At 37.1% G+C, this 13,145-nt stretch overlaps 1 protein-coding gene across 1 annotated transcript in view; it reads right to left on the bottom strand.

Annotated features, from left to right (window-relative positions):
- The window catches only part of sens-2 (senseless-2), an 89,635-nt gene that overhangs the window by 39,140 nt on the left and 37,350 nt on the right, over positions 1-13,145 (bottom strand). The window contains exons 3-4 of the mRNA XM_034968961.2: positions 5,788-6,433; positions 4,992-5,173 (exon numbers count right to left, since the gene is read on the bottom strand). Of these exons, the coding sequence (XP_034824852.1) occupies positions 4,992-5,173; positions 5,788-6,433 (828 nt within the window). The remainder of the gene's footprint in view (positions 1-4,991; positions 5,174-5,787; positions 6,434-13,145) is intronic.

The raw sequence follows: 13,145 nt of genomic DNA, 5'->3' as shown, positions 1-13,145 counted from the left end.
TGGACAGTAATAAAACAAATGCAAAGGACGTGTGTGTATGTAAATTGATTAAACCGAATGATTAATTAACTTAGAACTACTAAATTGAAAATTACCGTACTAACAGGTAGACTGTAGCGAGCAGAGGTAACAAAGTTCGGGGCTCAATTAGCGTCGAATTAAACCGGTTCGGAGAGAGGTGACAAATCGCGGGTCGCGGTCCTACGTCTTGACGTTGACTAATCGCTCCCCATTTAATTTAGCTGGCGCAATTATAAATAAAATTTCGACGATAAATTGTATGGTGGCACATTAATCAACAAGTTGAGACGCTGATTAAAATGCTGTTCGCGCAACTATTTGCTAAGTTGATATTGTTAATAATTTACACGTGGATCAAGGATGGGGGACTGAGTTTGGAAGATGCGGTTGCTAATGGGTGGGATTATGTGTAAAGTGTTATTAGGTAACTGTGTCCTTGTTCGCTAAGACGTTTTCAATTAGTGTACCTAGGAATGATGAAATTTAGTAAATAAGATCAAAACTAAACGAAGTTAACTTAACAAACGTCTAGCCTAGCTGTTTAGCTTGTGGAGACCAATTGCTTGCTAGAGAATCGAATAAAAAAATTAATAACGAAAAGATAAGACTGGTGTATCAAATAATCTTGGTTAAAGTATGTAGATAACACAAATTCTTAACTTGTAAAAATATTGCTACTAATTACTATTACAATTATTGTCTTTTGGTAATAATGTGATATTTCTATCAGTAACATATTATGTTACTGATAGAATATGGATTAGATTGATCAAGTGACGTCGCGACTTTTAAAGATTATATGGAACATATTATTACATCAAGAAGTTCTAGTAGTTACAATAATTCGTTATCATCAAGTTACAAGCAATAAAACTCCATAAAAAGAAGTGCTGATGCTTACAATAATAAGCGATAATAAATTGCTGTTATCAGTACCGAAGCTACTATTATTTCGTACTTACATTTTGAAATCATGTTTTTATTTTTGCACTGTAGATAAATGCAACGGTCGACCATTATACGGCGTAGATTTATATAAAGGAATACTGTGGGAGGAATAGGTAATCTATGGCAGGGATCATAACCCTCATCAATGATGAAGACGAGTGGATAAATGCAGTAAAATTACTTATCTATGTTTCCAAACCATTTTAATCTTTAGCATTCAGTTTCGCTTAAACTACAAAGAAACTTGCTTGAATTTATTCACCGACCCATAACCTATCTACAAAACTCTATACCTCCGTGAACATGTGCCACGATAACTAACCCAACCTTAAATCTTATCTCTCAGTCACGCTCCATGTCTCAACTATCCCCATCCCTCTCCCACCCCTGTAAAGCAATGAAAAGTGAATCTACGCCTGAATCACGATTCCCACCCTCATCTTAAATGAACTGGGGTGCGGTAGGTGTTTTCATAGGTATGTTGAAAGCGTTCCGGCGATCTCAAGTACCTTGTTTACGTTACATAAAAGGAAATTTCTCGATGAATCTCTGATAGTGCTTAGCGTTGTGAATTGCGGGTTATGGGCCGGGACTGGGATGAGTTATGTTTCGACTAGAACATAGGCGCTTCAACAAGGTAATAAATTATGGCTTAGATGTTAATCTCTAGGATAATAAAATATAGCGTAGGCTCTGCCTGACATTCATTACATTTTTTAAATCTACTCATCAATCACTATCCATATTATTAAATGCGACACTGTGTTTGTTTGTTAGTTTGTCATTCAATATTTAAATGTTCGTTCAGTGGTTTAAGATCTACGTTGATATGTCAGTCAGTCAGTACTAATGACCAAAGCCGCAGGGCTTCGCTCGGCGGAAATATACATCCTCTTTAATCCCTATCCCGTGGTAATTTCAAAATATCGCGCTGTATTCCATCATCTATATCTACGAATATTATAAAGAGGTACTTAATGTTTGCAAATTTGGTCGTTCCAAGTAATCTCTGGAACTACTGAACCAATTTGAAAAATTCTTTCGCTTGTAGAAAGCTACATTATTATATTAGAGACTATATTATATTAGCACTATATTAGAGATCCCTGCGAAAATTGTAATAAGCTAGCCGTTCGAAGCTGGGGCGGGTCGCTAGTATGTAATATAAGGGAGAACCCACTGTGCACAGCTTTTTAGGTCCAAGGGTTTGAGCTTGGGGTTGATGAGTCAGTTAGGACTTTTTTCTTATAATATGATAATACTTAGAAATATTAAAATTGTTCAAAAGAATCTAGAAAGAACGGAAGATAAACTATATTTTGTAAAAAAAAATAGTTTTGAGTTTCTAACCATATTTTCATCATTGTACAAGTTGAAGCTTTATTGTCGTCCTATGGTACTCACTCATATTATGAAGAATTTCAGCCAAGATTGAAGACAATTAGTAATTACTCAAGATAACCCACCATTATATTTAAGAGGCGGTGTTTATCAAAGCGGCAACACTGTCACAACATCTTAGCGCCCCGCCATAATTAATGCACATTAACACCTAAGATGAGTTAGGGTGTTTTATAATAATCGCGGGAAGGGAAACGGGGGCGTTTGCGGTGGGTTATATAGCGATTGTGTTACTGACACACACGGCTTAAGTGTTTTGCGAGCATAAGCATCAGAAATGTGATAAGTAGAGCAAAATAATATCTTAATGCTAAGTTGTTAAAAAATACACAACTCTGGTAATTGTTAAGTATGTTCTCTAAATATTTTTTTTCAAAGATTCACGCGAGAAGAGAAGCGAGGATCTGTAAGATTTCCAGTGAGCCTTAATATTTAAGAGGCAGTGCTTATCAAAGCGGTAACACTGTTACAATGTCTTAGCGTCCCGCTATAATGAATGCACATTAACACCTAAGATAAGTTAGGGCGTTTCATAATAATCGCGGGAAGGAAAACGGGGGCGTTTGCGGTGGGTACTGGGTTATATAGTGATTGTGTTACTGACACACACGGCTTAAGTGTATTATGAACATAAACATCAGAAGTTGGATAAGTGGAGTAAAATATCTTAATGCTAATCCTGCCAGCCTAATCCTTCGCGTAAAAAATGAGCCAGGCCACCACCACCATTACCCACTGCCATCTGCATAAATAATTAACCGCAGTGAAATAATAAGCCCCAGGTTTATCCATGACAAATTAAAAAAAATTTAACTCTCATATGCGCCGCTTAATTTAGCCATTTCTGCTGTAGACCCCAGTTTTGATGCTGTTCCCCATGACAATGCGCTTTGTATCCCACATTAGGGCCCATCTCCGTTCCCAGGGAACCCGCGTCAATCCATCTTTCTATGTAATAGACCTAGGTTAGAGCTGTACGGTCGGCCTCATAATTCGAGTAGCAATTCCGAAAAACGATTGCATCAATAACTAATCGCACGTATGACCTTTTTTCTATAAACACGCCACACAAAAACTCAGATGTGCGCACAATCGTGCCGTGCAAGTGAATTTGATCATTAAGGTGCTAAACGAGTTTTGGCCTTTGACTGTACTGTTACTGTTTTTTCTTACTGTGTTTTTCCTATTATATCAGTAAATTCAAACTCAACGACCGTGTGTAGCTGAAGCCCTTCATGAATACAAGATGTTGCGGTCCAAAGTTTGTTGTTTCGTTAACACTTAAGCCGAAGGATAAGATTCGCCGAGGGTCATACTGGATCCACATACAAGCGAACCCCAAAACTATTTGTGTGATTTTTATAACACGGTAAATAAGAATTTAGTTTTGAGAAAAAAAGACAATTTGGTAACCTAGGTCATCCGTGATGAACATTTTTATATTTTTTATTAAAATAATTCTTTTGTTATTGAACACAGATGTATAAAATATGATAAAAAAAGGACAGCAGACATAATCAAATACGGCTAAAACTAAAAGGATATTACAATGTTAAAAACTAACCCAAAACATCTTAAACTTTTTGAAGTTAAATGCGTTTTAAACAATTTAATATTATCACTTGCTTTAACGGCGAAAGAAACAGCGTTAGAAAACCTGCATTAATCTGAGAGTTCTCCATAATGTGCTCAAAGGTGTGTGACGTCTGCCAATCCACACTTCCACACCAACCAGCGTGGCGGACTTTTTCCAAAACCTTTCTTATTCTAAGTGGGACCTGTGCTCTGTAGTAGGTTGATGATGATGAACCAAACTACATACAATTTTAGTACATTTATGTTGCACCTATGTATGTCATGTTTCCAACTTTACCTGCACTTTTCAAGTTAATCTAACGTAACGTGAGGGTTTTTAAACCGACAAACATCGTCATAATATGTCTTTATTCAAATGTCACAGTTAACCCCTAATACCTAATAATACATCTGCTTATAACCAAAGTTACATTAATTTTAAAAAGCTCCAAAAAATACAAATTCGAAAGCTATAAGAAGTATAATAAATAGGTATCGTAAACTTGATAAAATATGTGAGTTAAAAATTCTATCAAACGCCTGACTTCGGGGGGAAGAACGAATGAATAATTCAGAGTTCAGACCCTTGTTCCGTTAATAGTGACATCCAGTTTAAGGGATGAAACCCTGTTAACACAGACTACACATCGAAAAGATCTAGGAATACAGACCTATCTAAATTTAGAAGGATATAGAATGTTTCATATTAACTGTAACAGAAAGCGGATATACTTAGTAGAGCAAGAGCCAGACCTACGTTATTTAATATTTTATAAAAGCCTAAGTTTCTTTAATAAATAAAATTAATGTAGGTATATTACTGACGATGGGCACATAAAAAGTGATTTGGATGGTATTTTTGTTTTATGTTGTTACTTAATAGGCGAAGGAAGTATATGAAATCCATCAATAGAATTATTTAAGTTTCATAACTCTGGTAAAATAGTGAACAATGAAAGAAAGCTTATAGGCTCAGCAAGAGGCGAAATTGAATTTATTACTTTTGCTGGCGTTACGAACATATCCTTATAAACAAATCAACTTACCAGTATGTATATACGTGTGTTTCTTCATATCAGATTTCTGGTGGAACCGCTTCCCGCAGTACTGGCACGGGTACGGCCTGGTGTCGGAGTGGATAAGCAGGTGGGTGGACAGCGTACTGGAACGCTTGAACGTCTTGCCACACTGCTTGCACTCGAACACTTTCTCTACGCTGTGGACAGCCCTGTCGGAAGGGTTGTCAGTTTTAGTACCGACTAGGATTTTGGTTTTTGAAAGCCATATTATAGACCATAAAAACTAAAGATGGCAGAATCTTAAGGAGGTCTTTAGCACTGAAATAGTTATTTGAGCATTCAGAAAATAAAAGTCAGGAAAGTTGTTTGGTTTTAGTCGTACTTTTTACACGACTGCCCAAAAAAGGGAGTGTAATGTTTTCAGGGCGTCTGTGAGTTTCTTTATTCCACCATAACTGCTAAATGCCGGAACATAAATGTGGTATTGTTAGAATCCTTAGGTACATGATTCCGAGTGAAACTAATTATATTTAAAAAAAATACACCCCGGCACCATTTTCAAATGTGAAAAATTATTTTTAGTATTTTGGCAGGGCAGCCTTGTTTTTAATTTTTTTTGTTGTTAAAATAAAATAAATAAGTTACAAATAATATTGCAAGAACTTGAAAGTTGAGACTGATTCTCGTAATTGTAAAAGTGCCAAGATACGTCCATATACATTGGGGCAGAAAATATACATACAAATATGCAGGGGTTGATGAGAATATGTGATCACATGAAAGGAGATGATTGCAAGGCGAAAAAAAATGACAAAAGGCTCACCGATGTTGACTAAGGCTGATCTCATGTCCAAATGTCTTGCTACACAGTTCACAGGCAAACGGCCTCTTCCCGTTATGAGATCTCCTCGCATGCACCTCCAATCCATGCGGTGTACTGAACATCTTCTCACACTTAACACAGGAGTAAACATCTCCAATAGGCAAAGGTCTGGATAGAGGACTTGGAGCTCCAAGGACAGCTGCTCTTAATCTTAACAGTTCTGGTCCAGCAGCTTGCACTGCGTGAAGGTATAAGTTGCTGTAACTCCCCCATCCTGGTAAACCAAGGCCACCGTCTCTTAGGAATTCCGTAAATGGTAAAGTTGGGTATAGAAATGGTCTTTGAGGTTGCACTTTTGGAGCATCTGGTCGTAATAACGCACTGACGGAAAAAGCTTCGGAGCGTTTTAAAGGTGGGGATGAGTCTGGTAGTCTTCGGGGGGAAGATGGAGGGGAATCGACTTCTAGTTCAGGGGATGTTGAGCGTATTGATCTGGGGGAATGTGAGGATGGTGCCCAGCAAGGGCTTCCGCATCTGGATGTGGGGGAAACGTCTTCGGCTCTTGAGGTCTCGTTGTTGTGTGATTCATTGTCTTCTTCGTCTGTCCTTTCGCCTACTAGCCGGTTTATGCCGAATTTGATGTCATCTGAAAATAATATTATCTATTTTAGGCCAATAGTTTTTCATGAAAATAAATAGTACCGATGTAACCTAAGTATTATGAACTAGATGACGCCCGCGACTTCGTTCGCGTGGATTTAGGTTTTTTAAAACCCCGTTGGGATTCCTTGATTTTGCGAGATAAAAAGTTGTCTATGTTAATTTCCGGGACGTAAGAAATTTGGTACAGAAATTTCATGTAAATCGGTTAAACATATAAAAATCCCGTGGGAACTCTTTGATTTTCCGGGATAAAAGATAGATAGCCTATGTCCATCCCCGGGATGTAAGCTAAGTTTGTATCAAATTTCATCGAAATCGGTTAATCTGTTCACTTTAAAAGAGTTACAATAATTCATTGCGCTGTAATCTTAAGATATATATAGACTTAAGATATTTTAAGTTTTAGCTAACTTAACAAAATATAAACTTAGATCAGCTTGGAGTTGGTAACCCCTATGAACAGCCTCTTTACGTGAAAAACCAACAAAAGAACATTATTTTAACGCTCAACCCTAAGGAACAGCCTACTTACATGAAAGATCAACAAACAAGAACTCTTAGGGTTGTCACAAAAGCAGCTTGTGGGGAAAATGTAGCAGAACGCCGAATATGTTTTGCAGTGGGCGCTTAAAGGGGCACAATGCAATTCGCTATTGTTTGGCAAAAGAGCACAAAGGAGCCTGAAACGCCCCTAGGCCAGTGAAAAAGTGCAGGTGCCGCACTTGTCGCTCCCGGCGCAAGGGTTGCCACACGACGCCTTTATGTGCGGACTCTTACTTTAAAAAAGTTTTTTTTTTTTTTTTAAAGTTAGAAAAAAAAAAGTTGTTACAAGACTGCCCAAAAAAAGAGTGTAATGTTTTCAGAGTTTATGTATACGTGGTGTACTTATGTGAGTTTCTTGTTTTTTTGTTGTTGTGCCTTATCCTGCGATCAGTCGGTGGACTATGAGCAGATTGGTTGGAGGACAGATGAGTTTCTTTATCCTGAAGAGGTTTGGGTGTATCGTTAGAATCCTCATCCGTATAATTTTTTATATATTATTTTCTTTCACTTAATAAACTTCAGGTCCAGTCTGCAGCGCTAATCGTTGGGTTTTTAAAACTTTTAAAATACTTGTTTTTGGTAAGCACATTGAGTAATCTTGATTAATATATTATAAAATAAATGTAAGTAGGTATAGCAAAATTATAACAATACCTACTAGTTGAAGCTCATGACTTCTAGCCAGTAACTTCATTCACGTAGATAAAGGTTTTTGAATATTCCATGGGAACTCTTTGATTTTCCAGGATAAAAAGTACCCAGCTTATATCCGTCCCCAGGATGCAAGCTATCTCGGGGATGGGATGGGCCGTGAAAAGTGTTTAGACAGACACAATTTTGCATTTATAATTTTAGTATGAAAACACGCTAAAATTACAATAAAATGACATATTTAGAGCCTCAATAGCTCAACCGGTATAGGAGTGGACTGAAAACCGAAAGGTCGACGGTTCAAACCCCGCCTGTTGCACTATTGTCGTACCTACTCCTAGCACAAGCCTGACGCTTAATTGGAGAGGAAAGGGGAATATTAGTCATTTAACATGGCTAATATTCTTTTTTAAAAAAAAAAAAAAAAAAAATATTTTTTTATGAAACTAATATTCAAAATATCCAACATGATGCAGTGTTCTCAAAAGTACAGTAACCCTAGTCCCGATGAAATGAGCCGTATCATGTCGCAGAAGCAAATTGACTTTCATCTGTTCTACCCCTCGCCCAACCCCAGTAATTAACACTTCGGGTCGGGGGGACCCGGACCCCAATCTTTTTTACAATTCGCTAATCCGCGGGCGCGAGTAAACGAAACTAGGGCGTACAATGATCCTACATTGTTACACTAAAGTTTATTTGGTTTGTGTACCGCATAATATTATATTCATTTAATATTATAATATTTTATTAGCTTGTAGTTACTTAATTTAAAGATTATAATACATTAATGTAAGCTGTTGGTTCTCCTAATAAAATAAAAATAATAATAAAATAAAATAAAATTAGCTGATGCCCGTGATTTCATTCGCGGGATTTAGGTTTTTAAAAATCCTATGGGAACTCTTTGATTTTCCGGGATAAAAAGTAGCCCATGTCACTCTCCAGATATTTAAATATACCCATGCAAAAAATCACGTCAATCCGTTGAAGGACCGGAACCGGACCGGAAGGACAAACCAACAAATCAATAAACCAACAAACAAACACACGTTCGAATTTATAATATGGGTAGGGATTTAGAGTCTAACTTTACTTACGGGAGACGGTTAAATATGACAATACTATTCTATTTCATTTCTGTTGTTCTGACAAATTTTTTGTTTATTGGCATTTTCCGATCCGATCCCGTGGTTACTCTTTAATTTTCCGGGATAAAAAATAGCCTATGTCACTCCCCAGGTTTTTAACTATACCCATGCAAAAATCACGTCGATCCGTTGCTCCGTTGCGCCGTGATTGAAGGACAAACCAACAAACCAATAAACCAACAGACAAACACACTTTCGCATTTATAATAGGGATAGTGAGTGGATAGTGAGGATAAATGTACAGTACGAAATTGATTAACAATGAGAAAATTTCAAAGATAAATATTTTCTTTTTACGAGAAGGTACAACATCAACATGATTTAGTTTAAGATCGATTTTTGTATTTCTCACAGCTAAACAGTAAGTGAAGTTGACTTTAAATTCGATTACATCACTTGCACCGTACAAAATAATTATTAAATAGTGCAAATGACAGAATAATCGATTGCTGACAATTTGCTCCATGATAGAGCCTAATAAATAATCCACAGATCATCAAGAAACCATCAGGCGAGCTCACGCGGTCCCAAAACAAACATCCATCTCGCCGAGACAAGTTCCACTAATGAAGAGCGACCCCTATATCTGAAATGCTGCAGCTGTCCGCATCCGGAGCGGAACCAATCGGACTGTTACGGACTTTTTGACGACCATGTACAACGGAATTAGCCATAACAGTTGTGGCTAATTCCGTTGTACACAAACTCTAAACTAAACTAAAAGGCACGTCTAAATCTATCGCTATCCCTTTCATAATGTTGCTTGCGGAAAAGGATAGCCCTAGATTTAGACCTGTTAAATTAGTTTAGTTAAGAGATTAGAGCCTCAATAGCTCAACTGGTAAAGGAGTGGACTGAAACCGAAAGGTCGACGGTTCACACCCCGCCCGTTGCACTATTGTCGTACCAACTCCTAGCACAAGCTTCACGCTTAGTTGGAGAGGAAAGGGGAATATTAGTCATTTAACATGGCTAATATTCTTTTATAAAAAACAAAAAAAAATTGTGTACAAGAGAATCGGCCCCAATATGTGCTTACTATGTCGTAAGCAGGAGACTAGGTTCGAGTTTCCATTTGTGTCAGGTTTTCAATCAATCATCCATCATCATCATCATTTGATACCGTCCACGTCGTCGGGATAGTCTCCACTGTTGGACACTCTTTTGTAGAGAATTCTACACGCCACGGTCTTGTGCCGGTTGAATCCAGCGGCTCCTTGCGACTCATTTGATATCGTAATAGTTCACCTAGTCTTTTTTTTACCGCTTTAAAAATGTAATGACGCATCCCGCTCAAGGGCGGGTATGTGGAACTCACTGGAATTTTTTAGAGCTTCCAGCATACTCACTAAAAAACCCAGCGGTACCGTCCGCGTCAAGTATAAAGCGTCGCAATCCAATGAAAATTTACTTAGCACGTTGTTGTTTAGTAAAAATAGATCATACAATTTTTGACAAGTAACAATGGTGCTAAATAACTTATCAAGAAACTACAGATGGATTGAATATTGAAACCACTCCTACTCACTCGAACTAAACTTTGACAATACGTAAGTATACCTTCCTAATAAAATGTTAGATATAGCAAACTTTGTAATAATGGATTTGGTTTGAACTTACGACCTTTCAAATCACAGTCCGTTCTTATATCATTCAGGTATTAAACGTCCAAGGTTTGGGATTAATAAAATTTTATTAATTTCTAAATTTTTCGCAGTGCAGAGAACGCGTTTTTGTATGAACAAAACTTGTTCGGTAAAGCTTGTAACGTTTGATTTGTACAGGCTGCAGCACAAAGTAATTTGTAGAGATAGATTATTTTACTGGTAAACATACTGTGAAAAATCACGTGTAAAGCATTTTCATATAATTGTGTACACTGGCTATCTTTAACGTTACTAAAAGTAGCCTGTGAAAAATCACAGAGCAAAATCTCCCAAAGTTTAAATAAATAAATAAAACGTTTATTTTTCAATCATCTAGTTACACACATACATGGATTAGATCTTGAACAATTTGAGTACTTGTTGGAATAAGCATATACAATATTAAGAATGTTACAAGATCAAGATCTGGCTATCCTAGCTAGATTTTTAGATCTGTGTTAAGGATAGCCAAAAAATTTAAAAAAATAACTAGGTCATTTAATTCTGCTTTATTGTTTAAAAAAAATTGCGAGAACATTCGCATCATTGCGTGTTAGAAAGGAAAAGTCTAGTTAAAATTAATGCAGCAAAAATATTTGCTATGTTTTACGAAAGCACTTTCCCTGACAAACCACCTGTGAATAATAACCAAATCAAAAATAATATCAGCGATATAATAATTGATCTAGATCATATTTTTTTTTAATTTATAGACTAGTGCTTGGCCGCAATCAGACCTGGTGGCAAATGATGATGCAGCCTAAGATGAAGCGCACTTACCTAGAAGAGTATATATATTATAATTGGAGGGAAAAACTGATGCCGGAAGGGTGTAAACTACTAGTTAAATTATTAATGTAGCAATCAATTCGTAAGTCCTTAAATTGAAAAAAAACACTTTCCGTCTGAAGTCACTGAGAAGAAAAAATTATTTCACCAAATGAAAATGATTTGATAATAGCAATAATGTTCATCTCTATTACTAAGCATCGGGTGTATTGCAATATACCTGTCATAAAAAAAACAATTTAAAAAAATCAGCGAATTCAGAGATGACTTTGCCCAAAAATTTACGCTCAGTCCCTTTCAATAGCCGCAGTTTAGGGTTGCCCCGTGCACTTGTTTGTTTGTCCCCCACGAGTTACGGGGCTTTATTACCCCATAGTATTTATTACATATTAATGGTTATTTAGATTCATTGTTCCCCGACAGTATGCTCGAATTCATGGCCTTGCGAATTGTTGAATGGGACCCCATTCAGGGTAATGGGGTGAACTGTAAGGATGGTTATTATTGTGCCCCATTGTACTGTTTTGTAATAAGATAATTTAAGTTATTTGAAGTTTTGATTATTATGGGTTTTCTATACAATGTTTGCGAACTTGGTGTCAATCATTTTAATATCATTATTCGTACTCATGAGAGGAGACCCGTGCTCTGTAGTGAGCCGGCGATGGGTTCAGCATGATGATGATTCCTACTCAAAAAGTCAAAATATTAAAGAATTGCTCTGCATGTCATTTCTCATTGCTGAGAGTCGTAACCTCTTATTAATATAATGGTAGGAGTTTTCTTAGAATAATAGGTAATGCAGCGGGTTTACAGATCGTTCCATATACGACTCAACTAATAGAACGAGAGATGGTTATTATCAGACGTTAGTTGGAACTTAACGTGCTATCGGAGAAAACGAAACGACCAAAGTCAGACTCTACTGACCGGGTTGAACGTTGCTTTACCAATCATCGCGATAGTCTTAATAGAGTTCGATATTTTCTATAAAATATTCAAAACACTTAAATTTTAAACCCTACTTAACCTCCATCAACGTAGACTAGACTTTATTAATTGATTAGTTCTAAGATTTGCAATTTCATGAGGAAATATCTAAATATTATATAGATATCTATTGTACTAATTATTGGTGTTAAAAATTGTTTTGTATTATTTACAAGTTCATAAAAGCAAACTCGAGTGAAAACCCTTATAATTAATTGTATGAAAACACAGAAATAGCTGGGTACATGTTGGTATTCTAATGTTAAACCGAATAATCGACGATTCCATTACAAGTTGGTTAGCCAACAAGCGCAGTCCATTGTATAGGCAAGGCACAATCTAGTTAAGGCTTTTTTGCAAACTGCATTAGCACTGGTGCTTCACAGCTTAGTAACCGTACAGTTCAGAAAATAACATTTTTGTGTAGAGCAATGTTGAGCATTGCGCATGACTTGGTGCCCTGCGTGCCCGACAACCTGCACGAGGCTACCGACCGAGCTATCGCGGTTGCGGCTTTTTGGGCTGCCCGTATTTGAGGTGACCGTCGACTCGAGAAGAAGAAGAGCAATGGATATGATCTTACTAGCAAGTAGGTACAGTACGCGGCAGAAAATAATGTACATCGGCCTTTGGAATGAAATTTCGGCTTTGTAGAGCATTGTCCCTGTCACTTATACCTATATGACTTTTTGTCGGTCTCAACGACAGAGACAATGCTCTACAAATCCGCTATCTCCTTCTAAAGGTCGATGTATATTATTTTCTGCCACGTACCTACTCTACGCCAGGTCTGATTGGAGTCATGGCTATGTATTTGCACGAAGAAAGTATCAGTATTGTAATATCGTTGTAGGTACGCATGGAAAATATACGCATGGAAAGTATCACCACAACCAGACCAGCGGGGCGATTGTCTAAAACCTGC

This window comes from Maniola hyperantus, chromosome 1, assembly GCF_902806685.2.
Source record: "Maniola hyperantus chromosome 1, iAphHyp1.2, whole genome shotgun sequence".
Taxonomy (NCBI): domain Eukaryota; kingdom Metazoa; phylum Arthropoda; class Insecta; order Lepidoptera; family Nymphalidae; genus Maniola; species Maniola hyperantus.
This window is presented reverse-complemented; position numbering and strand designations above follow the sequence as displayed.